This window comes from Schistocerca nitens, chromosome 1 (assembly GCF_023898315.1).
Source record: "Schistocerca nitens isolate TAMUIC-IGC-003100 chromosome 1, iqSchNite1.1, whole genome shotgun sequence".
Taxonomy (NCBI): Eukaryota; Metazoa; Arthropoda; class Insecta; order Orthoptera; family Acrididae; genus Schistocerca; species Schistocerca nitens.
This window is the reverse complement of record NC_064614.1, coordinates 1,124,263,397-1,124,290,990: the sequence shown is the minus strand read 5'-3', so window position 1 is coordinate 1,124,290,990 and position 27,594 is coordinate 1,124,263,397. Positions and strand designations below refer to the sequence as shown.

General features: G+C 40.7%; 1 protein-coding gene across 3 annotated transcripts in view; it reads right to left on the bottom strand.

Moving 5' to 3' along the window:
• Positions 1 to 5,738: 5,738 nt before the first annotated feature.
• Positions 5,739 to 27,594, bottom strand: part of LOC126199227 (HEAT repeat-containing protein 6) — a 75,594-nt gene continuing 53,738 nt past the window's right edge. For 2 of the 3 annotated variants that reach the window (XM_049936021.1, XM_049936028.1), the window contains 6 exons: positions 25,921 to 26,045; positions 25,617 to 25,704; positions 25,395 to 25,538; positions 18,518 to 18,595; positions 16,110 to 16,325; positions 5,739 to 6,087 (listed from right to left, as the gene is read on the bottom strand). In XM_049936021.1, the coding sequence (XP_049791978.1) occupies positions 5,818 to 6,087; positions 16,110 to 16,325; positions 18,518 to 18,595; positions 25,395 to 25,538; positions 25,617 to 25,704; positions 25,921 to 26,045 (921 nt within the window). In that variant the 3' untranslated portion in view covers positions 5,739 to 5,817. Of the gene's footprint in view, positions 6,088 to 16,109; positions 16,326 to 18,517; positions 18,596 to 25,387; positions 25,539 to 25,616; positions 25,705 to 25,920; positions 26,046 to 27,594 lie in introns of those variants that run through there. The other variant, XM_049936036.1, reaches the window with a different exon arrangement.

Genomic DNA, 27,594 nt, shown 5'->3' with positions numbered 1-27,594 from the left:
ACTCTTGTAAGACAATGAATTCTAAGGGCTGTGTATGACCACTTATACCCACACGAATGGTACATCTTCCTGTAGGTTTTACGTATTTCCCATTAGCCACCTTCAGCAGAGATGTTTTGTTGTCGACGAATACTGTTTTCTGCAACTGGCGATGGTACTTCTCTGAAATGACTGAATATGATGCTCCAGAGTCCACAAGAGCTTGGGCTGGTCAGCCATCCATGAGGATATTGACATAGTTTCCTATCATTTTTGTAGTGATCGAGGGCAGAGGATTTTTCTCTTCGGTGGCCTCACCTCCAAAGAAGGTCGCACCCTTTAGTTTTCCTGGTTGAGGCGGCTAGGTGATCGACTAGAGCTTCTAAATGGCGATGGAGACCTTGATTGGTGTGTTGCGGAGCGTCCTCTCAAGCGGCTAGGTTGCGGCGATGGTGACCTATGTCGTCCTGCATGCACACCTTCTTGTTCATCTACTTCGTCCCACAGTTGGCATCGGCTAAGATCAGTCTGCTGTCTTCTGGTGCAGGCATCATCAAATATCCGCCGCCTTTCTCGACAACTGTGCACTACATGTCCCAGACATCCGCAGAAGAAACATACTGGTTGCTTATCCTGGGTCCTCCAGACGTCAGTCTTCCTTGGTGCCCAAACAGGTTCCTCATGCGGGATTGTAGGAACGTATCTTCACCTGGGTCTTGACTTTTTCATCGTTTTAAAGGGAAATGATGGACGAGAGATTGAGTTCAATGTCTGTTCCACTTCCTCCCTTATGACCTCTTGAAGTGTCTCGGTTTTCTGCTCGCCATGCAATCCAAGTGCCTTCTGAAATTCCTCTCTCATTATCTGACAAAGAACACTTGTGAAATCACTTTCTTCCTCCATCAGAGACATCGATACAATGTTTGGAAGCCGTTCAAACTTCTTGCGTGTAATTCTTTTTTGATGCATTGTCTCAATATACTGGCACTATTTTATGAAGTCGTCTGCTGTCATAATCTCCTTCATGAGTAGGGCTTGATACATGTCCTCAACAACACCCTTCATGAGATGTGCAACCTTATCTTCCTCCTTCATTCTAAGTTCCACTATTTTACACAGCTCCAAGACATCTTGAATGCAGGATGCTGTAGTTTCTCCTGGATGCTGTGTCCTGCACTTTTAATTTATCTTCAGCCTTGCACTTCTGTCGTCGTGTGTCGCTGAAATACTTGCGCAGTTCTGCCTGAAATACTTCCCAGCTTGTGAACTTCTCCTCATTGTTCTCATACCATTGCTTGGCAGTGCCCTCCAAGTAGAAAAATATGTTAGCCAAACACAGGGTGTCATCCCATTTGTTAAATTTCACTATATTATCATATACCTTCAGCCACTTGTTTGGATCTTGGCCATCGTCACCAGAGAACCTGGAAGGATGTCTCATGTAGTGGCACACAGTTGCTGTCATTGTAACGTCCTCTTCTTCTTCTTCTTCTGTCTCCGATAGATTGAGATCTGTTGAATATGGCTCGAACTCGGGTTTCTCGCCACGTAAACGGCGGCTCTGCCGTGGCCTGATGGGAGCCACAATGTCATCGATAATGTGCGCTATCACAAGTTCCAATACCCAGTGTCTCCATCAGAATAATGTGACATAGAAGGAGGTGACAAACACTAACTTCACTTAACAAAATTTTATTCAGCACTTGCATATACAAGAGTGCGGAGCGAACTGCCTCCGCCCAGAACACATCCACTGCATGTACAACTACTGAACATTCCAATACAATGATTCCTGACATTTGTGGATACTTCTGGAATGTACTGCAACCAAATACAGAAATTAAAATTGTACAGTCCAGGTGAGCTTTGAACTCATGACTCTCCATGCAACAGTTTAGTATCATAACCACTACACCACGGTGCTACTCAGCTTCTTCTGCGACGAAATTTTTACCCAACTCCCGTATCTGATGTTTGATTACTTTTTATTTCTTGAATTGAAGATTCCTGTAGTCCAGTTTGTAACTTCTTAGGGAGGTTTGCTCAGTTCACTTTTGTACTGGCAATTTTACTATTTGAAAAGTCTACTTTTGTAGCTAATTCCCCACCCTCTATGTTTTTAAATTTGAAATACTATTCAACAATTCTTATTTTGTGTCTCTAACAATATTTTTTTAATGTGTCTAAACCCCCTATTTTCGTTAATTACTCTGCCTGAGCTCTACTACTATCCGACAATTCCTCCAAATTTTCAAAATTTCTGTCATTCTGTTATCCATTTTTCAAGTAGTTACTGGCATACAATAATACTAACAGTAATATCTTCCCTTACAAACACCGAAAGCCTATTTTCTTTACTTACGCACCAAATTAAAAAAAAAAATCAATAAAACATTCATCACCCACACTTCACATACATATCACATACAGATCACCTTTTAAAAAAACCTTGCAGCTGATAACAGCTCACCTAATCAGCCACACCCCACACTCTCAGTGTGACATGCGAGGCTGATGCAATGTGTCACGTAGCTGCTGTGCAGCAGTCACGTAGTCGGCTTATCGGCCACTGCCCTCGGATGCAAGGCTGCACTACTATCACGTTGTGTGGTTGCAACAAAGATGATTCTCAGGTTGCTGCTACTGATATGGGAACAGAAACAGCACGTCAGAATCTTTCATTTTGTAGACATACTTTTTCTTCACTCTTGTGCCAATATCTATTTCAACAAGTAAATATTTCTTGTTGTTGACCTGGTCACTGTGGCCAACTAATGCTATTTATGTCTTTTGTTGTGCTAATTCATACTTGTTTGTTTTTATCAAGTCACCAAATAACTTCTTCTTAAACATAATAATTATATTGGGCAACACTACAGCATGTGTTCACCTTCTGTTGCTCTAGGTAATCTCATGCATTTCTCTGTTATTTCTTGAAAATACCTTTTTTTATCCCGAAAACACTCTCATTTCAGCACCTCTTATCTGCATCCTTAACCTAAGGTGCCAAATGGAGTGATGCAAAGATGACCCTAGTTACAAGTCATAACTAAGTTGTCAAAGCTCAACTGATCTGTCACCTATATGTTGTTCATGAGCACTTTTACATTATTGACGACTTACGGCCACCTTGCGTTTTTTCTTGATTCATTGGACCTGCTATGCAGTGCCACTAATTGTCCCATGTGCAGAGGATCAAAGGCTGTAAAGAGAGGTCACATCTATGCCAACTAACAACAATATGCTATAATGAGAACTATTCTGTATTTGATTGCTCTCATATTCAATAATTACATCGTTTAGCTACAGATAAATTATTACTCAGAACAACTAGCTGAAGTGAATCTCAGAAAAGCACTTGAAAGACATTTGTCCACAGTTTCTTTCAATTGTTTATGTGTATTTACACTGTCCAATTGTTTCTGTGTATTTACACTGTCAGCAGAGGTGCTTTCTTAGAGCCTTAGAAACCACTGCCAAGCCATGATGCCAAAGCACAAATGCCAGCTTGACTCTTGACAGCATTGCACTTTGTCAATTTCTTGTGCTTGAGCTTCTCGCATTCTCTCTGCACATACCAAAATCTACGTGCACACAGTGGATTCTCTACATATACCTACCTAAATGTTTTTACACAAACATCTTTCATATTGGGAGAAAGATGTGGAACAACCTGTTACAGCTCAATATGTTAACATTTTTAAGTAAAGTCGATCACAAGTGAGATCAGGTTACCACCCAATTTGCCTGTTTACATTTTTTTTATTTTTTAAACTTATTATTTATCTTAAGTTATTTTTGTAATTTATTTCAAAGAAGTATATCCAACATTGAGGTTGATGAAGTGCAAAGTCTACATGATGATGGCAAGTGACGAGAGATGTGTCAAACATAACCAACTTCGTCTAATAAAGACATTTTTTCAGAAAACATGTAAGACATGGTGTTGTTTGACCACCCGGCAAAAGAACGCATCAAAACAACAAAATCTTGAAGTTGATGAATTCTCAGCAGGCTGAGAGAGAAATCATATTGGAAACACTGGCTGAAGAAAACTGACAATGACATCTATTTCTACAGCCGAAATGAGAACTCTGCAAATGCTTATCTAATTGGAAAATCACAGTTCATTTGACTCTTACTTTTTCATGCATCACTCGTCACCAAGTGCTTACTCAGTCTCAATAGCTGAAACCCCGTCAACTGTCGATAACACTGATATTGCCTTACCCAATTACACAGAAACTGAAATGCAAGCTTACAAACAATTTTAACATTGCAATCAGTTTTTATTCCTCGTTTTTATATTATACTATTTTCATTTTTATGCTGTCTGCAACAATAATAAAACAATAAAATATTTCAATATTATATTCATACTATTATATCCATTATATTCAATAAAATATTAAGGTAGATTTTGAATTTTACATGCCTCAGTGTCGAAGCTAGTTTTTTATCTGGACTTGTAGGATACGGATATCTGGGAGAGGAATCTTGGTATCTTCTTTGACAAGATTGAGGACATGGTTGAACTCGGCTATGGCCACCCTGAAATTTCAACTCTCTCTCTCTCTCTCTCTTTTTAACAAAATGCCATCTGATAAGTTGTTCAAAACAACCTTCCTCAATCTGGAAAATTGGTTGTGTTGCAGTATTTCCCTCACATAGCTGTAGCTGACTTTCTTTAACTTCAATGTCTTCTAACACCAGAAAAAACAACAAATCATGCTCACTCATTCTTTTGCTACAGATATAGGAGACTAACTGACACTGTGCAACTGATGCTATACAGGAATCACCATCTATGCATCAGCTGCATGTGTGTGGCACATAACAGCATATGCATGCATCAGACACTGCATAGGAATCCATTTCAAAGTACATGGTTCATCACACACTTAAGGAGGGTAAGGTGGGAGGAGTATATCACGTTAATATTTGCAAAATGGTGTTGTATGATGTACATAGTGCCACAAATTGAAACTAATGACATTGCAATTAATGGTAAACCATAATGAATCTATACACACACCTCAACTGTGGCAGTACACCAGTAATCAATCATGATAAAGTATTTTCGTAAGTCAGCTTCTTGTTGTTTTCTACATCATTTATTTTCTGACCTTTCCAATTTTTGCCGTTGCTATCCCCCTTCCACCTCTGCTGCATACAATGCACTTAGCTTTTCACTCTTATTAACTTGTGTACAATATTTTAGCGATAATCTCTGTCTTGCATATTATTCTTTCTTCCTCATTTAAGCTCAGATCTCATAGGGTGCAGTCTCCAACAACCAGTCTTTCCTTCTCAACCCGTCCGGTAAGTCACCCCGGTTTCAACCCTTCTGCCACAAGATAGGCTCTGGCGCCAAAAGCTTGCATAAGTAAAACCTTTCTATATATGTGTGTTGTCCTTCCTTCGCTAGGTGAGCAGATATTTTAGCTATACAGTTACATGATATTATCAAATATTTACTATTTTCATTGTTGAAAGAATCTTTTGTATTTCCTCCCTCTATTTCAGATATTGTTACAATTCATATTTTATTAGTACAGGAAAATAAATCGGAATCTATAGACTGCAAAAATTATGGAAGATTATTAATCTTTTCATACTACCTTAATTGAAATGGTTATTTAAAAAAAAAACCTTGCTTTAAAATGATATTTATGCCTAAATACAAATATTTTTGTGTGTGGGTGTGATGCTGATGTTGGAAAAAGAATGGGGAAAATATTGGGCCATAGAACACTATCAGTAAACAATATATAAACATATTTTATTCTGTGTGAATACGTACAATATAAAAATACACGGCAAGAAAAGTTTTAAAAATTATAAAAATGTGTCACTTTCCACAGAAAACACTCTCAGCAAAAGAGAAGCTGACCTTTTCTGGTCAGCACTGAGATTCTGATTGCGCAAGAAAGAAGAGATGTAATCAGCAGTCTTCATTAGGTTAGCAGTTTTCTCTGGAATCACATTTCGTTGGAATCTGGTAATACTCTGCTGAAGTACATCAATATTGAACACAACAATATCTTCAAGAGGAGTCAGATCAGCCTCGGAAACCAGATTTGCCAGATGGATCAGTGTGTGGCATATCTGCAACATAAACATTTTACACGTTGGATCAAAAATATTATCACAGATGGTGGATTATATGTATTTTGGTAAGAATGTGGGATATCAAACCAAGATCATACTTATATCAATATAATAGAGGGAAACATTCCACATGGGAAAAATACACTCCTGGAAATTGAAATAAGAACACCGTGAATTCATTGTCCCAGGAAGGGGAAACTTTATTGACACATTACTGGGGTCAGATACATCACATGATCACACTGACAGAACCACAGGCACATAGACACAGGCAACAGAGCATGCACAATGTCGGCACTAGTACAGTGTATATCCACCTTTCGCAGCAATGCAGGCTGCTATTCTCCCATGGAGACGATCGTAGAGATGCTGGATGTAGTCCTGTGGAACGGCTTGCCATGCCATTTCCACCTGGAGCCTCAGCTGGACCAGCGTTCGTGCTGGACGTGCAGACCGCGTGAGACGACGCTTCATCCAGTCCCAAACATGCTCAATGGGGGACAGATCCGGAGATCTTGCTGGCCAGGGTAGTTGACTTACACCTTCTAGAGCACGTTGGGTGGCACGGGATACATGCGGACGTGCATTGTCCTGTTGGAACAGCAAGTTCCCTTGCCGGTCTAGGAATGGTAGAACGGGGGTTCGATGACGGTTTGGATGTACCGTGCACTATTCAGTGTCCCCTCGACGATCACCAGTGGTGTACGGCCAGTGTAGGAGATCGCTCCCCACACCATGATGCCGGGTGTTGGCCCTGTGTGCCTCGGTCGTATGCAGTCCTGATTGTGGTGCTCACCTGCACGGCGCCAAACACGCATACGACCATCATTGGCACCAAGGCAGAAGCGACTCTCATCGCTGAAGACGACACGTCTCCATTCGTCCCTCCATTCGCGCCTGTCGCGACACCACTGGAGGCGGGCTGCACGATGTTGGGGCGTGAGCGGAAGACGGCCTAACGGTGTGCGGGACCGTAGCCCAGCTTCATGGAGACGGTTGCGAATGGTCCTCGCCGATACCCCAGGAGCAACAGTGTCCCTAATTTGCTGGGAAGTGGCGGTGCGGTCCCCTACGGCACTGCGTAGGATCCTACGGTCTTGGCGTGCATCCGTGCGTCGCTGCGGTCCGGTCCCAGGTCGACGGGCACGTGCACCTTCCGCCGACCACTGGCGACAACATCGATGTACTGTGGAGACCTCACGCCCCACGTGTTGAGCAATTCGGCGGTACGTCCACCCGGCCTCCCGCATGCCCACTATACGCCCTCGCTCAAAGTCCGTCAACTGCACATACGGTTCACGTCCACGCTGTCGCGGCATGCTACCAGTGTTAAAGACTGCGATGGAGCTCCGTATGCCACGGCAAACTGGCTGACACTGACGGCGGCGGTGCACAAATGCTGCGCAGCTAGCGCCATTCGACGGCCAACACCGCGGTTCCTGGTGTGTCCGCTGTGCCGTGCGTGTGATCATTGCTTGTACAGCCCTCTCGCAGTGTCCGTAGCAAGTATGGTGGGTCTGACACACCGGTGTCAATGTGTTCTTTTTTCCATTTCCAGGAGTGTATATCTAAAAACAAAGATGATGTGACTTACCGAACGAAAGCGCTGGCAGGTCGATAGACACACAAACAAACACAAACACAAACACACACACAAAATTCAAGCTTTCGCAACAAACTGTTGCCTCATCAGGAAAGAGGGAAAGACGAAAGGATGTGGGTTTTAAGGGAGAGGGTAAGGAGTCGTTCCAATCCCGGGAGTGGAAAGACTTACCTTAGGGGGAAAAAAGGACAGGTATACACTCGCACACACACACATATCCATCCACACATATACAGACACAAGCAGACTTATTTAAAGACCTTTAAATCAGGAAAGAAGGAAGGAGAGGGAAAGACGAAAGGATGTGGTTTTTAAGGGAGGGGGTAAGGAGTCGCTCCAATCTCAGGAGCCTTTACATATGTCTGCTTGTGTCTGTATATGTGCGGATGGATGTGTGTGTGTGTGTACCTGTCCCTCTTTCCCCATAAGGTAAGTCTTTCCGCTCCTGAGATTGGAGCGACTCCTTACCCCCTCCCTTAAAACCCACATCCTTTCGTCTTTCCCTCTCCTTCCTTCTTTCCTGATGAAGCAACCGTGGGTTGCAAAAGCTTGAATTTTGTGTGTGTGTTTGTGTTTGTTAGTGTCTCTATCAACATACCAACGCTTGTTTGTTAAGTTACATCATCTTTGTTGTTAGATATACAAGATCATATTTATATTCACCTGGAATAGCTTGGGTGAACACAGAAGACCTTGATCAGGAAACCTTGATCAGGATACCAAGCTCAGAACTTGTGAACACATTATGTTAAGACTTTAGCTGACAATAAAGCAAAAAGTAAAATCCAACAAAACAAAAAGTAAAATCCATTTCAAATGCCACCAAAATATATGAAAGACTGTACTAATTTTCACATTTCTGGAGTCAAGTGTTCTCTTCTGAGAACTGGAGGCATGGAAATTGGTAACTGTTTGTGGAAATTTAACAGCTTCTGTTCACTTAGAAAACTGGGCAAGGAACAACAAAGTAACAATGAATGTGGAGAAAGAAATTGATTAATACACAATGTTCAAGAAAGTGGGCAGAAAGAAGCTGTAAATCAGTCTGACAAGCAGAAAGCAGTCCACTATTATTATTTGTGAATCTGCTGCAGAACATCATAAACAAACAGGTGCATCTGTAAGTGAGAGAAGGGGGAGAGGGGGGAGAGAGATCAGATGAATCACATAAGATAAAAACTTTTTGTTCCCAAGATATAAAACATTTTATCACTGCCTGCCTCAGGGAACACTGAGGCATCAGGTACAAGAGTGTCACAATGCAAGTGAAGTGGTGCCTGAAACAAAGACATCTGCAAGAGTGGGCAAGTCAGCTAGCAGCTAATCAGCCAGATGTCAATCAATGGGTACAGCATTTAGCTGAATTAAATTTGGGATTTTCCCATAAGCATAACATACAAAATTTTCTGTACCATCATCATCCTACGAGGTGCATTCAAGTTCTAAGGCCTCCGATTTTTTTTCTCCGGACTGGAAAGAGATAGAAACATGCGCATTGTTTTAAAATGAGGCCGTGTTCATTGTCAATACGACCCAGAGATGGCAGCACCGCACGGCAGATGGAATTTTACCGCCAGTGGCGAGAATGAGAACTGTTTTAAATACTTAAAATGGCGACGTTTTCCTTACTTGAACAGCGTGCAATCATTCATTTTCTGAATTTGCGTGGTGTGAAACCAATTGAAATTCATCGACAGTTGAAGGAGACATATGGTGATGGAGTTATGGATGTGTCGAAAGTGCGTTCGTGGGTGCGACAGTTTAATGAAGGCAGAACATTGTGTGACAACAAACCGAAACAACCTCGGGCTCGCACAAGCCGGTCTGACGACATGATCGAGAAAGTAGAGAGAATTGTTTTGGGGGATCGCCGAATGACTGTTGAACAGATCGCCTCCAAAGTTGGCATTTCTGTGCACACAATCCTGCATGACGACCTGAAAATGCGAAAAGTGTCATTCAGGTGGGTGCCATGAACACTGACGGACGACCACATGGCTGTCCGTGTGGCATGTTGTCAAGCAATGTTGACGTGCAACGACAGCATGAATGGGACTTTCTTTTCGTCGGTTGTGACAATGGATGAGACGTGGATGCCATTTTTCAATCCAGAAACAAAGCGCCAGTCAGCTCAATGGAAGCACACAGATTCACCGCCACCAAAAAAATTTTGGGTAACCGCCAGTGCTGAAAAAATGATGGTGTCCATGTTCTGGGACAGCGAGGGCGTAATCCTTACCCATTGCATTCCAAAGGGCACTACAGTAACAGGTGCATCCTACGAAAATGTTTTGAAGAACAAATTCCTTCCTGCACTGCAACAAAAACGTCCGGGAAGGGCTGCGCATGTGCTGTTTCACCAAGACAACGCACCCGCACATCAAGCTAAAGTTACACAACAGTTTCTTCGTGATAACAACTTTGAAGTGATTCCTCATGCTGCCTACTCACCTGACCTGGCTCCTAGTGACTTTTGGCTTTTTCCAACAATGAAAGACACTCTCCGTGGCCGCACATTCACCAGCCGTGCTGCTATTGCCTCAGCAATTTTCCAGTGGTCAAAACAGACTCCTAAAGAAGCCTTCGCCGCTGCCATGGAATCATGGCGTCAGTGTTGTGAAAAATGTGTACATCTACAGGTCGATTACTTCGAGAAGTAACGCCAGTTTCATCGATTTCAGGTGAGTAGTTAATTAGAAAAAAAATCGGAGGCCTTAGAACTTAAATGCACCTCGTATATGACCAAATGTGTCTTCATCTAAATTTCGGCACCTACTGACCAACACCTCAAACCAAATGTCTGTAATCCAGCCTACCATGTCAAAGACACCAGCCACTTCCTTCACCAACTCTTCACCGTCCCTACACTTTTACCTCCTGGATCCCTACTCGTCACTGTTGACACCACCTCCCTATACACCAACATCCCTGATGCCCATGGTCTTACCGCTATTGAATATTACCTCTCCCAACATCCTTCAGGCTCCAAACCCACTACCTCAATCCTCATACACCTTACTAACTATATCCTAACCCACAAGTATTTCTCAATTGGAGGGGAGGTATACAAACAAATCTGCGGCACAGCAATGGGCACCCACATGGCACCCTCCAATGCATACATTTTTATGGGCGATCTACAGGAGACCTTCCTAGCCTCCCAAAACACCAAACCCTTAGGCTGGTTCAGGTTTATTGTTGATATCTTTATGATCTGGACTCGGGGCCAAGACACCTATCTTTGTTCCTTCACAACATCATGAACACCTTCTCTCCCATCCACTTTGTATGGTTCTCCTCAACACAGTGTGCCATATTCCTAGTTTTGACCACCTCCTCTCTGATGGCTCCATCTGCACCTCTGTCAACATTCAACCCACCAACTGTACCTGCATTCTGATAGTGGTCATCCCTTTCAGACCAAAAAATCCCTCCCATGTAACATGGTTACCTGGGCGCAATATATCTTCAGTGACAAAATCTGCCTTGCTCAGTATGCTAGGGTCTCACAAAGGCCTTCAGATAGGCACTACCCTCAGACCTAGTCTGCAAACAGATCTCCCATGCCATTTCCTCTCACAATCCCAATCCTCCTGTCACCCCCAAAAACTAGCCACAAAGTAGTATCTCCTTCGTCACCCTGTACCACTCCAGACTGGAACAACTGAACTACATCCTTCGCTACGGCTTTGGTTACCTATTATCGTGCCCTGAAATGAGGGACATCCTACCCGAGATACTTTCCACCCCTCGTAAAGTGGTGTTCTGTTGCCCAGCCAACCTCCACATCCTAGTGCATCCCTATGCCACTCCCAATCCCAACTGCTCGTCACAAGAATCATATCCTTGTGGAAGACCCATGTGCGAAACATACTCAATCCACCCACCCAACACTTCCTGTCACAGGTTTATCCTACCTTATCAGCGGCCGGGCCATCTGTGAAAGCAGCCATGTCATTTACCAGCTCTGCTACAATCATTGCATAGCTTTTTGTATTGGTGTGACTACCAACCACCCGCCCACCAGGATGAATGGCCACTGCCAAACAGTGGCACAAGATGCAGCTGAAGGCAACACACTTGATTTCAATGGCTGCTTCACTACCCATGCCATCTGGTTTCTTCCCTCCACCACCAGCTTTTCTGAACTGCACAGATGGGAGTTACCCTTACAACACATTCTCCGCTCCCGTAATTATCCTGGCCTCAACCTACAGTAACACACTGTCCCCATACCCTCCACCCAACAGTTTCCACCCCCTATGTTGTGTCATCTCCTCCCCATTCTCATCTCTGCCAACGCATCCACCTGTCCCCTGCTCCTTTCATTTTTTGCTCCTTTTTCCCCAACCTCCCTGCCCCACAACCTTCTGACATTGTGTCTGTTGAAGTCTAGTCCCGGCACATTCCACCAGACAGCATTTGTCTCTCTCCCCACCCTTACACTATTATCTCCTCCCCTTCCCCACCCCTCCAGATTGCTGCTTGCATCCCACGTGATGTTGCATTCCAGCCTGAGATGATGGACTTTGTGGTCGTATGTGCGTGCGGTGTGCTTACTTTTGTGTGTGTGTGTGTGTGTGTGTGTGTGTGTCTTGACCGACAAAACTGCGGCTGAAAACTACACGTGTCTTTTAATCATGCCTGTTTGCAACCTGACGGGTCTTCTTTACAGTAAGTAGCAATCTGTCTTTTCCTACGTTGTTAATATTCCTATCTGGAGTTTCCACCAAATATTATTTTCAATTTAGAAGAATTATTTTCTGCCTTACCTCTCTATAGCTTAAGTAACAAGCCATATAAATTTGCTGTAATTTAAAAGCAAATGTAACGGAGCAATGTAGGACTATCCTACTTATTCTTACACCACTCCTGATGTCAATATTTGTTTCTTTGTTGAACTCTTTTTATTAGTAGTTTCTATACCATAGTTACATAACACAAGATTTCTTATTCACACAGTACCCTGCTGAACTTTATTATTCACAGTACAGTGCACTAGTTGATGATAACACTAGTATCTTTAGTTCATATGGAAACATTTTATTTGAATAAATATGCATAATTTATGATACCAGTTAACCATGTGCACATTGTTATAAGATGGAAACCCTCAGTCTCCTTCTTCACACAAATGTTTTACTTTCCTGAGAACTTACCATCTGAAAAGATATTTTTATGTAAAACTGTTCCGTTCCAGAAAGTACGTATTTAAAAATGTAATTCTTTCTGAAATTCAGTGTTATAGTTTAGTGTCCCAAATTTTCCTGCTTCTAAAAATATATACTTTTATTAAAATAACCCATTAGTTTGTTAATTATTTCAGTTAGAAAATTTCACTTTCTAGAAAATTCTTAGTAAACTCTGGGAGTCCCCATACAAATTAAAATTTCCCTGTCATTCATTAGAGGTAAGAATGCAACTTTATAAATGACAAGGAAAGAATTGTAGAAAGATGGAAAGAATACTTCCCAGAACTGTTGAATCACCCAGACCCAGATGAGATGTTACCTGCAGATACCATGGATGAAAGGAAAAATGAAGAAGAATAGGAAGTTAGTGAATAAGACGTGAAGATAGCAATCAAAGGACTCAGAAACAACAAAGCCCCAGGGAAGGACAGAACAATGTCAGAATTAATCAATGAGGGAGGTGAGAGCTAACACTTAAGAGATATATAAATTGATGCAGTTGATATGGGAGAAGGAGACACTGCCAGAAGAAAGGAAGTTGGCTATAATATGCCCAATATACAAGAAGGGAAGCAAAATGGAATGTGGTAACTACAGAGGAATCAGCTTGTTGAATGTAACGTATAACGTACTGTCCATCATTATCCTCAGAAAATTGCAACCATTCATGGAGAACAGCATACAGGAGCACCAAACTGGCTTTCGAACAAACCAATTGACAATAGAGCATATTGACAGTAGATCACATTTTCACACTAAGACAATTGTTTGAAAAACACCGGGAATATGATAAAGATATCTACAGCCTGTTTGTCAATTTTCAATGTGCATATGACAGCATCCACAGGAATAGCCTATACAATGCAATGCGTGACTTCAGAATTCCTGAGAAGCTAGTAAGAATGGTGCAAGCTTGTATGGAAGGGCCAAAGGCAGCAGTACGTTTCCGAGGAGCCACATCAGAAACATATGAGATTGAGACAGGCCTCAGACAAGAGGATGCTCTCTCATGTGCTCTGTTCAATGTCATCTTAGAGAAAGTACTGAAAGAATGTAGGCAACAGGAGTGGGCTGGAGTACGAATGGACGGTAACTTCAATTGCCTTGCATATGCAGAGCACCAGTTGAAAGGAATGTGCCAAAAAATGGACAATTATGCACAGACGGAAGGGCTCAAAGTGAATCAATAAAAAACAGAGTTCATGTAATTAGGAAGAAGACAAGAGCAGGAAGAATTTCTTGAGGTAGATGGCAAGAGGTTCGAGAGAACACCAGTTCAAATACTTGGGATCTTGGTTTACCATGGACAACAACATAAAAATGGACACCAGGGAAAGAATAGCAGTGGGAATGAAATGTATCCATTCCCTCAGAGAGACACTCTGCTCTAAATCGATCTCAGTGAACACTAAGATGAAAATCTATGGTTCAGAAACATGGAGCATGACTAAGTGAGAAAAGGAAAAACTATTAATATTTGAAAGAAGAGTAATGAGGAAGATGTGGGGACCAGTTTTAGATAACGGAGAATGGAGGAGAAGGAAAAACGAGAAAATCTACCTTCTAATGCGACAACCAACTATTGTAAAGAAGATAAATAGCAAAAGAATGCAATGGGTGGCCCACTTAGCCTGTATGCCAGATGGAAGACAGGCGAAGATGGCACTAGAGGGGAAACCAAACACCAAACACCCCATTGGACGACCAAGGCAGTGCAGGATGGACAACCTGATGAAGGACCTAGCAGCCCTGGGGACTGAAGACACCTGGAGAATCCAAGCACAAAACAGGAAGGGATGGTGGCAGTTTGTGAAAGCAGTGCTCGTCTGCAGGGCCTTTGATCGCTGGATATCTATCTATCTATCTATCTATCTATCAATCATAAAGTAGTACCTAGTAGTCCATTTTTGTCATTTTCCAATTATACAGCTTTTGCTAAATTTACTTCACTGCTTATTGTATCTTGGTATCTTTAATTTTGTCTTGTATTTTAACATACAAAATGTAACAGTAGTGTATATATTAACTGTTTTGCAGCTTCTGTAGTATGTTCAAAATGTTCAAATGTGTGTGAAATCTTATGGGACTTAACTGTTAAGATCATCAATCCCTAAGCTTACACACTACTTAACTTAAATTATCCTAAGTACAAACACACACACCCATGCCCGAGGGAGGACTTGAACCTCCGCCGGGACCAGCCACACAGTCCATGACTGCAGCGCCCTAGACCGCTCGGCTAATCCCGCACGGCTGTTCACCTATGAGCAGGTGTCTTGCACAAAGCCTAAATCAATGTTTGATAGTTAAAATGTAAAGTAGCATGTCACGCAGTCAATACCTAGTCATCAATGAGTGTATAATCATGTTCAGTTCATTAGCTATTAATTGCTGTGAAGATATATAGTTATATTGTTGATCACTGCCACTTGTCTACTTTTTGAAATGTCTTCTACTGGGTACAGCTCACCAATTTGTGTTACTATACTGATGCTTATACATGCTACAAATTTAATGCTCTAAACTGAACCTTTTGGTAGAATGTAAATAATCTGAAGTAAAGGAGACAACTAACTGACTAAAGGACACATTGAGTCAGCAACAGGAATATGCAAGAGAGAGAAAAAGTTGCTATTTTTTGGAAAGTTTCCTTTCTCTTTTGTATGTGCCTGTCAATGTCTCAACTCTTCTGATATTAAAATTACATAATGAATTTAGTGCTATAAATATGAAGATAATGAACAGTAAATTCTGCAGTGTTTTGTATATTATTAAATAATGCTTTATCATTTCCAATAGTTACAGGAGTTAAAATTAAAGGACAGATTCGATGAGGCAGAGGCATGCAAAACAGGTCAGCAAGTTACACAATAAAGTGTTAAGATTCATTGCAAAAATTTAAAAATTTTATTTAAAAAGAAACATGTATGTAAATAGACAGTGACAGACCTCTTGTAATGCCAGAATATATATCATATAGACAATTTACTGAAAGTCTATATATCAGTACTTTGGCAAAGTTAGCATCTCTACTTGCAATACAGTTAACAACGCCTACATGATATGCAATATGTAACGATACTGTCTCAAAAATTGTGTTCTCCACACAGATTTATAGAACTATTGGACTGGGTGCTTGGGGAAAAAATAAAGTGGTAATTTTATTGTTTTGTGGGAAGTATTGTCTAGAGGTGATTAAGAGCACTATTGTAAATTAATGATACCTGCTGTACAAGATTATCTTGATGCTGGTATTCATTGAAGTCTTCCATATTGTGAGAATTCTCCAGTGCATGGATCAATGCTATCCAAACATTTATGTAGTGACTTCCATACTGTTCTCTTGTGGAAGGGGCTGCTAAAGCAGCTGATGCACTAATCCTTACTTTGAAGTTACGAAAATTCTGTACTAATTCCAACAATGTGTGGAAAGCAGATGCCTGAAAAAATTACAAAAACATACCATCATATAGAACTCTGTATCTAAAAGAAATGTGTCTGTTACAAAAGTTTTCAAATAATGTGCCAATCCATAAAAATTCTTAAAAAGCTTTTAGAAGTGTCTTCTCTTCAAACCACCTGCCGTGCTACTGGAGGTGGGGTTTCCCATCTGCACTAAACCACATTAAATGACTTCCCAACATTGATTTTTTTCCTTGTCTTTATTTTCCACACCTGGTAATATTCTTATGCTGTAATGCATTTTCCTAATCCTTTCCACATACTTTCTGTTAGCATCTATTCACTGCATTATTCCTATCCTGCAAGTCAATTATTTTCCACTGACCATCAATCCCTCTCTTCCTGTCTCTCTGAAGTTTCCACTTAGATTTCAATTAATTTTTTCTGAACAAGAATGGAAATCTGAGAGCTGATAAATCTCTTAGTTCTATTCAGGTTTTCTGTTCATCATTCATCACATCTGCTTCAGTGTGAGTGATAATTCAATTTCCTACAGTGCATTTGAGCTAATCTGGATCCCTCTCATAATATTTTTCATTTGATACAATATTTCAAGTTGTCTCCTCTCACTTTGAATCATTTTAAACTGTTGAACTGGTATGCGACTATAAGTTTCTGCATGACTATAAAATTAGGTGTGACAGCCCTACTTCTTGCTAAATTTCCAAAAAAGTATTAGAATATGGCAATCATCTGCCTGGAACATTGGTTTCAATGTAGATTTGCTTACTTTGCGTAGATCTATTGTAGACGGTATACCATTACATTTCTTTGTTCTGTCAAACTGTTCAGCAAGTTATGCAGTTAGGTTGGTGGTATGGAGAGGGTGTACTGTGTAACACAGAATACGATGCTTATTGCTAATCTTACACTCACAAGCTTTGTAATTTCTTTAAAAAATTCTTCAGTGTATAGAATAAAGACATCCACTGACGAGGAAAGTGATATTTACGGAGTCAGAAAAAACTGTGAGTAAGTATAAATGAATCAGGAGCTACAGTACAGTTATAGAGTGTCTGACAAGCTTATGAAAATGCAGTGGGGCTTAATAATCAAAGCCAGCCAACCATAGTTAATGTTCAGCGAACAATGGAAGGTTTGTCCACTGAAGTATATGCTATTTTTGACATTAAACCCTGCTGCGCTCCTGTGGGCTTTTCAAAAAGTAAATATGCTGGTTACAGTGCAAATTTCAATTTCCCCCGCCGTATAGAATCAACGACAAATGTCATATGTTCTTCTGTGAGAGAAATGAACTGTTTGTGTTTGCTACACAAATAAATATCCATGAACGAAGAAATCAATTTTAAACATCAAAATATTCAAACAATACGCAAAAGAATGAGAAAAATAATTTCGTGCAAAATTCTAGTTAATAACACCTAATGCTCTTAAGTTCAATATCAATATAAACACTAAGAGCAAAACATTAAAAGTGAAATAGTGCAATTCTCTTTTTTTACAATGTCAATACCGAGGTGCTGCAGACATTTTCCATATTACATAATTTGCACTTTCACAAGCAGTAGTGTAAAAAACTGAACAATAATTATAAAGTAAATGGAACAAATATAGTGAATGGGCATGTATTAGATTTGACATTCATCTTACGTAATTTTTGTCCTTTTTATGTGAAGTATAAGTTTATTTTAATAATTGCATTGCTTATGCTCAAAGTGAGAAATTCTCACCACATTTGATTTATAAATGTAGCTACTGTCACCTATTTACATGATCAACAATAATGAAGTATTGCCCCTGCAAGACAGACAGCACCTTATACTGTATATTTTCACAATCGTTAAAAAGATGATTCAACTCTTCCATCTCCACTAATTCAGATGGAGAAGCATACAGAAGGATTTATCTATAGCCTGTGTATGGAACCATCCTACCATCTGCTTTAATGATGCAGAAAAACCGTGAGAAGCTAATTCACAATTGTTACATAATAATTATGACTTTCAAGAGTTAATACTTGAATATTCTATCCAGTTCTTATGAACAACAAAAATAATGTTTTAATTGACGGCTATCACACGAGTTCACAACTCAAAAGTAATAATAACAATCATAATAACAGAAGAATTCCCTATTTGGAACTGAGTCTTAAGTCATGTGTAACTAAATAAGACCTAAATTTTCTGAAAAATAAATTAAATATTTTTACCAGCCATTCTGCATTTTCTGCATAAAGAAATCTGTTTCGCAGCATATTTCCAATTGCATAGCAAGCATTCCACCGTACCTGTGGAAAGAAAAATATCAGTTTGTACCATGCAATGAAAAACACCAATGTAACAGTTTGTAACAAATCATGTTAATTAACTAACATTCTGAGCAAACCAGAAATGTAGAAAATTTTTCAACACATCTTTAAGTAAGCAACAAAGTCTGCCAATGCTAGAAAAGAGAAACTGCCAGATGAACACTAGTTATGCTGCAGTTCATACTGATCACCAGAATTAACACTGCTCCTTTCTATTTGTGGACATGGCGAACACAAGAAATTTAAACCACGGGACATCATGTAATTTCAGCATGTATGTACAGGCACATGCAATGTAGTGTAATATAGGGTTAAAAAAGTCCTACATTATTTGACTACACACAACACGCAATGTAAGCACTGCTACCCACAAAAACTTAAAACAGAACAACCACAGAAAGCTAGTCATCCAAAAAGCAGATACTATAGAAAAGGTCACTTCCAAAATCCTTACGTGGGCCATTCTAGATTACTGTTCCTTTGCCTGGCATTCTTATAAAACAGAATTAATAGTAGAGACAATAAGCTACAGGTTTGTTTCATCAAAAGAACAATAAAAGGCAGTCCTGTATCATTTTCATCCCAGGGGTAGTGGGCATTGATTACACTGGAAGCAATTTGGAGTTTGCTGCTGTATTATCTTATGAAGTGTGTATCATACAGATAACTCTGACAAATGCCTGGGCAGTGTACTTCGGTGCTGTGTTTTTGTCATTGTGGATGAGTCTGGAATTAAAGGATTGGTAGGGAGGAAGTAGGGAGGGAGGGGAGGGGAGGTGGGAGGGAGGCAGGGAGGGAGGGGGAGGGAGGGGGAGAGAGGGGGGAGAGGGGGGGAGGGAGAGAGAGAGGGGGGGAGGGAGAGAGAGGGAGAGAGAGGGAGAGAGAGAGAGAGAGAGAGAGAGAGAGAGAGAGAGAGAGAGAGAGAGAGAGAGAGAGAGAGATTAGGGTTTAACATCCTCTTCACAAGAGCATTAGTGATGGAACACATACTCGCATTACGGGAAGGACACTGATGATCTGCTTTCACAGGAATCATTCTGGCATTTGCCTCAAGTTTTTTTACAGGAACAAAGTAAACCTAAAACAGGATTTGAACCACTATCCTCCCACATTTAATTCAGTGTCTCAGCGTTGTGCCAACTTGGTCAGTTACTTGGGATTTGACCCAGCATGTCTGGTGAACAAAAACTTTGTGTCTCTACCTTGCCAAGTAAATACTGATTACTTTCAGTTCCAATAATTGGGAGACCTGACCTTAAAGTTGTCCAAAAGATAATAAAACTTCTTCCCTCATACATATTATAATGGCCACAATGGTAATATCAGAGAAATTTGGAGTTGTACAGGGAAGAACACGCAGTCACTTTTCCTCAGCATTATTTGCAAGTGTAATAGGAGTACTACCTGCCACATATGGTGAAGTTGTAGTGATGTACAGTTTCGTATGGGCATTAATTAATCAGCAAAATTTATTACATGCTTCTAGCACAATCACCAACAGCATTCTAGTGACTTACAAGCTGCCCCCCCCCCCTTTTTTTTGCATGAAATGTAGGGGGCCAGCATGCAAGATGCAAATATTGTAGCATCCTGTTGTTTTTATTATCATGGCATAACATTTCCTCTTCTATTCTCAAAGGATGAAATACTGTGTAACAAAACCATATGTCGAGAAGATGAATAATACAGTCCATTCAAACTCTATCAAATTATGCCGATATTCCACTTTGTACAAAGACATTTTTTAATGCTTTCCCTTAGCTGATAGCTCTTAACTGCATGAGTTTAGTATGAATGGACCTGTCCAGTCACACAAGGCATGGCACTATTGGCAAACCAATGTGAAGAGCAAAGCAGATGGTACTTATCATTCTCACACAAATAAGGGTTTTTCCTGTTGCATTTGCATATGGAGAATAACTGCTCAAATACGTTTGCAAGTTCTGTAATTACCTTAATCTTGTCTTTGTGATCCCTAAAGAAAAGAAATGTAGGGGAATGTGGTATTTTCCTAAATTCTTCACTTTATACAGGTACTTGAGACTATGTAAGTAATTTTCATTGGGATAACTAGCATCTACATCCAATCATCCGCGAAGTCAGGTTTTTCAGCATTTCCGTTATAGTCTCCTGTTAGTCAGAAAAACCTGAGACCATTTGCGCTGCCCTTCTTTGTGCGTATTAGTCTCCCACGTTAGTTCTATTTGGTATAAGACCAGTACAGTTGGCCAATACCTCTCACTGTATTGTATTTTAAGTAATATTAACTATGCAAATACTGCATGCTATCACTTGAAAAATTATTTAATAACAATATATTTCTTAGGTACAATTAGAGGTATGAACATGCAATGACAACAACTCAAAAAAGAAATAATGTACAATGGAAAGTCCAGGTTGGGGTATCAACAATATTATGAAAAGGATAGATTGCTACTCACCATAAAGATGACGCATTGAGTTGCAAATAGGCACAACCAAAAGACTGTTACACATTTAGCTTTTGTCCAAAGCTTTCTTCAAAACGGGAAACACACACACACTGTGTTAATCAAGCGCACCTTACACACATGACTGCTATTTCCGGCCGCTCTGACCAGAATGCAACTGTAGCCCACCGAGTGGGAGCAAAAGTCAAGAGTGGGACAGGAAACAGGGAGGGATAGCATGATAAGGGTGGGGAGAGGAGTCAGCACTGCCTGGTGGTGTATGTAGGAAATCAGGAAATATGTGGAGGACAAGGCTACCAGGGCATTCATTATCAGGTGGTGGAGAGGGGATTGTGAATGGACAAATGTGGTGGAAACTGTTGGGTGGAGGGTACAGGGGCAGTAGACTACCATAAATTAATGCCAATACCATTTTGGGAGTAGTGAATATGTTGTAAAGATAATTCACATCTGTGTAGTTCAGGGAAAGGTGGTGGTAGAGTGGAACATCCAGATGGACTGGGTTGTGAAGCAGCCACTGAAATCAAGTGTGTTGTTCAGTTGCATCCTGTGCCACAGGAAGGTTCACTTCGGTTTTGCCCACAGTTTGGCAGTGGCCATTCATACTGGTGGACAGTTCAATGCTAGTCATACCAACATAAAAAACTGTGCAATGATTGCAGCAGAGCTGGTATATGACATGGATGCTTTCACAGGTGGCCCAGACTCTGATGGGGTAGGATAATCCTGTGACAGCACTGAAATAGGAAGTGCCAGGTGGATGGATTGGGCAAGCCTTGTACCTGGGTCTGCCACAGGGATATGAGGTGGGGTGGGTAGGATTTTGGGTAGGGTGTCCTCATTTTAGGACATGACAACAGATAATCAAGGACTTGACAAAGGATGTTGTTCGGCTGTTCCAGTCCATGGTGGTGCTGGGTGAGAAAAGGGGTACTTCTTTCTAGCTGGTTCTTTGGGATGGTGGGAGGACTGAGGGTGTGTGGGGATGTGGTAAGGGGAAACCTATTTGTGGACTAGATCTGTTGGATAGTGTCTGGCTGTGAAAGTTTTTCCAAGACCTTCAGCACACTGGTCATGGCAGTTCTTGTCACTGCAGATACACCATCCCAGGGTGGCCAGGCTAGATGGCAGCAATTCTTTGGTGTGGAAGGGAAGGCAGCTGTTGAAATGCAGGTACCATTTGGAGGGTGGTGGGTTTAACAAGGACAGAGGTGCAGTCATCAGAGAGGAGGTGGTCAACATAAAGTAAGGTGACATGCTGTGCTGAGGAGGTCAGGTGAAGTGGATGGGGAAAGGTGTTAATGTCATGAAGGAATGAGGATAGGCTCTGAGTCCAGATCATGTAGATATTATCAATGAATCTGAACCAGTCCGAGGATTTTGGGTTTTGGGAGGCTAGGAAGACTTCCTCTAGATGGTCCATAAACATGTTGACAGAGAGTCCAAACCCACTACTTCATTCCCCACACATCTTACTAACTTCACCATAACACATAACTATTTCTCATTTGAAGGGAAGGTATAAAAACCAATCTGTGGCATAGCCATGGGCACCTGCATGGCATCCTTCTATGCCTAACTTTTTATGGGCCATCTACAGGAAACCTACCTAGCCTTTCAGAACACCAAACCCCCTTAGTCTGGTTCAGATTCACTGATGATATCTTCGTGACCTGGAAAGAGAGCCATGACAGCTTATCATCATTCTTTCACAGCTTCAACATCTCCCCTCTCATCTGCTTCACCTGGTCCTCAGCAACCAATCTTAACACCTTCCTGGCTCTATCCACACCTCCGTCCATATTAAGCCCACCAAATACCAACAGTACCTGCATTTCAAAAGCTGCCATCCCTTCCACACTAAAAATCTCTTCCAGGGTTCGAGTATCTGCAGTGACAAGAACTCCCTTGCCCAGTACACTGAAGGTCTCACAAAAGCTTTCACAGGGAGGCCCTATCCCCCACAACTAGTCTGCAAAGATACTTCCCATGCCATATCCTCACACTCTCCCAATCTTCCTACCACACCCAACAATCAGCTAGAAAGTACCACCCTTTTCATCACCCAATACCAGCCTGAACTGGAACAACTGAACCACATCCTTCATCAGGAATTTATCTATCATCATGTCCTAAAATGAGGGACACACTACACAAAATCCTTCCAACCCTTCTCATAACCCTGTGGAAGAACCATGTGCAAGACCTGCATAATCCACCCACCCAGCACTTCCTAACCAATCTCCATCTCACAGTTATCCTTACCCATCAGAGGCCGGGCTACCTGTGAAAGAGGCTATGTCACATACCAGCTCTGCTGCAATCATTGCATAGGTGCTTTTTTTATGTTGGTATGCCTAGCAAGCAATTGTCCACCAGGATGAATGGCCACCACCAAACTGTGACCAAGACCGAAGTGGATCAGCCTGTGGCACAACATGTAACTCAACATAACACACTTGATTTCAATGGCTGCTTCAGTACCCGAGCCATCTGGGTTCTTCCCTCCTCCACCAGCTTTACTGATGTATGCAGATGGGGGTTATCCTTAACACTTTCTCTGCTCCCATAATGATACTGGTCTTAACTGACAGTAACCTACTTCCCCACGGCCTCCACCCACCAGTTTCCACCACCTCTGTCCTCTCATCTCCTAATTCATGTGCCCTCACCCTCATTGTGTGTCACTCTTTGCCAATGCACCCTTCAGACTTTTCCCCTTCTCTGCCTCTCTCCTATCTCGCTCCCCCACTCGCCCCCCCCCCCCTCCCCATTCCCATCAGTCTTTTGAAGCTGTGCCTGGCTGCTTTATCCTGCCACCTAGTCCCTGAATGCTCTGCAAGGCCGTGCTGACTCCTCTCTCCCCACCCATACCCTGCTATCCCTCCTCTTTTCCTGCCCCTCTCCCAAATGTTGCTTCTGTTCAATGTAATACAGTTGCGTTCTAGTCGGAGCAGCCAGATTGGTTGGTTGGTTTTGGGGAAAGAGACCAGACAGCGTGGTCATCGGTCTCATCGGATTAGGGAAGGATGGGGAAGGAAGTCGGCCGTGCCCTTTCAGAGGAACCATCCCGGCATTTGCCTGGAGTGATTTAGGGAAATCACAGCAGCCAGAGACAGCTGTGGTATGAGGTGTGTGTGTGTGTGTGTGTGTGTGTGTGTGTGTGTGTGTGTGTGTGTGTGTGTGTTCTGTCCTTTCTGAAGAAGACTGGCCAAAACCTGAATGTGTAACTGTTTTTTCACTGTGGCATCTGCAACTCAATATGTCATTTTTATTGTTGAATTGAATTGCATTTTATTTGATCCTGTAACATTACATTGTGTACAGTAAATGTACATATAATATAGGACATGTCAAAGTATTAACATTCTTTATAACTTATTTTTCTACACCTTTAGCTTACATTTTTACATCACTGATAATGAATAACAATATATACAAATTTAATGGCATAAATATTCTGCAACACTGTAAAACTCTTTTTCAATGAGATAGTCTTTAAGTTTCTTTGGAAAGTCATTGTGAAGTACACTATCTTGCAAGTTTTTGGGCAGACTTCTTAGTAGTCTGATACCAGTGTACTGGGGTCCTTTTTCTGTTAGCAGCAACGTAAGAAGTAATGCACTATTAATTTAAAGAAAACTTCAAGCTTTTCAGAAATGCAAGACACTGGCTCTGATGATAAAAGATTGTGATGATCGAACACAAAAAATGGGGGTAGGATGGGGTAGTTACTGATAATCATGTATGTACCGAGGGATTCCTAAGTAGATGTCATTTTGGTGAAACAAGGAGAACATAGTTGTAAACAGCAGATGTATAAACGATAGTTGCGTCAACAAATCTGTATATTCTTCCATAAAATAAAATTAGTTAATGTCTACGTAATGAAAAAAGAGTCACTCTCTCAGCAGGAAATTCTTCAGTGGTTATTATGGAAGTGAAGGAATAAAATATTAACAGCTGGTAGTGCAATTACAGCAATTGCTCGCTATAAAAGAAGAAGCAGAAAACTTTCATAATGTGACTGGCATGCTTGGTATGAATAAGAATTGAGTATTACAGTGTGCATAATCAGGCATTGTAACATATAAATAATTTAATCGAGTCAGTGTGTTATGTCACATATAAATGAAAATGGTGTTATAATAAGGGGGAAGCAGTTATAATTTAACATCCTGTCTGTGTCCAGGGTGGCCTGACATGGATGTGACCCCCCCCCCCCCCCCCCCGCCCACCCAATCAAATCATCACGGTCAAAAAAGTGCTTCAAATTTACATTCATTCTGTACTTTATAGATTTAGAAGGCACAGCACAAACCTGATACCTTCATATTGTTTCCTGTAGAAGCATTGTGAATTAAGACTTTGACAGCAGCTTGAACATTTTCCTTCACAGCTTGGTCGAACAGCAGTTCATTGTTTAAAATTCGCAAAAGATTTCCAACTGCTCTCACGGCACTTGAGCGAACCTGAAAATTACTGAGTTATTAAAACTTTCATTTAGATTAAATAAATCTAAATCATTTAAAGCAATTTAGTCATCACACCTTTTCATTGTCCCTTGATGCCTTAATAGCAGATTCCAAAATTTTTGTAAACAAAGACTTGGGCATTTCCTCAGCTTCATCATCATCTCTGAAATTAAAAGGACATCCTTAAACAGTATCAGCAAAATGACATTTTCTACAAAACTGCAGTCATTGGACAAGATCACTGGCTAACATTGTATGTAACTAAATTTAAATTAACACAGGATTTGGTTCTAACAGATGCCTGAAACTAAAACCTCAACAAATTTCTGAATGTTCCATGTTATTTCAATTAACTGTCACAATTTCATATCACACTCACACATTAACAATCAGTGCATCACTGATGTTGCTTAATGACCACGATGCTTTCATTCTTGTTCCAACATGGCTGTCACTCAATGCTTTAATTACAGCCTCTGCAGTATCTATCACAAACTGAATATCCTGAAAAAGAGAAAGTGAACAAAAATATAAATAAAACATTTGTGGAAGAAATCAAAATTCTTGTCATGTTAGTAGCAAAATCTATTGGTACGCACAGGTAATATTTAATTAAAAATTTACAAACAAAAAGCATGGAAAGTAAGTCTGTAGCAATAAGTAGGTACAGAAAATTTTGTCTAAGTAATAAAACAATAATATATTAAAAACAAAGATTCCATGACTTAGCAAACGGGAAAGCGCTGGTAGATAGACACAATAAAAAAACACACAAACACACACACAAAATTTCAAGCATTCTCAACCAACGGTTGCTTCGTCAGGAAAGAGGGAAGGAGAGGGAAAGATTAAAAGGATGTGGGTTTCAAGGGAGAGGGTAAGGAGTCATTCCAGTCCCGGGAGCGGAAAGACTTACCTTAGGGGAAAAAAAGGACAGGTATACACTCACGCGCGCGCGAGATTATACCTGTCCTTTTTTCCCCCTAAGGTAAGTCTTTCCGCTTGTATATATATATATATATATATATATATATATATATATATATATATATATATATATATATATATATATATATATATATGTGTGTGTGTGCACGCGCGCGAGATTATACCTGTCCTTTTTTCCCCCTAAGGTAAGTCTTTCCGCTCCCGGGATTGGAATGACTCCTTACCCTCTCCCTTAAAACCCACATCCTTTCGTCTTTCCCTCTCCTTCCCTCTTTCCTGATGAAGCAACCGTTGGTTGCGAAAGCTTGAAATTTTGTATGTGTGTTTGTGTGTTTTTTTATTGTGTCTATCTACCAGCACTTTCCCATTTGGCAAGTCATGGAATCTTTGTTTTTAATATATTTTTCCCATGTGGAATGTTTCTTTCTATTTTATTAATAAAACAATAAATAATACAAAATTTGTCATTATTTTCTATTCCCGTAAAAAAATGTTGTAAACCTGAGGGCTGCAATTTACAAATATTGGTATCTGATAGTGAATGCTGAAACTGGGTTTGACTTCTTTCTCTACTCTGAACATTGCATGCAGTCTTTAATACAGTAACCGTTGATTTAGTACATGAGAAACTATGACTCTTGGTATGATGTCAAACAAACCACATTTCAATTACAATTTTAGTTTCAGATGTGACATTTCCTGATATTTTTGCAGAATGTATCATACAAAAAAATTGAGTGTTTTTTAAAGTTCTTTAACATGGAGCATCAATTAAAACTATGTATTTTCCTAGAACACAAATATAAATATGACATTGCACTTAAGTTTAGCAAAACATGGCATCTGATACATTTCAACCTAACCTAGTCCCCAGCCTACATTATCACTACAAACTCCATTAAGTAGTAAAAATAATATTGAATAAATTTTCTCAGTGTTCCATTTTATGTTCAGTTTTGGCCTCAGAAACATGTTAGCACGATGTTACATCCTGTGAATGGCTGACAGAAACCAAATGAGCAGCCATGATATTATGCGTTTGTGAAGCTAAAGTGACATACTTCAAGATTTTAATTGTTTTACTTCTGTCCTACAAAATTATGCA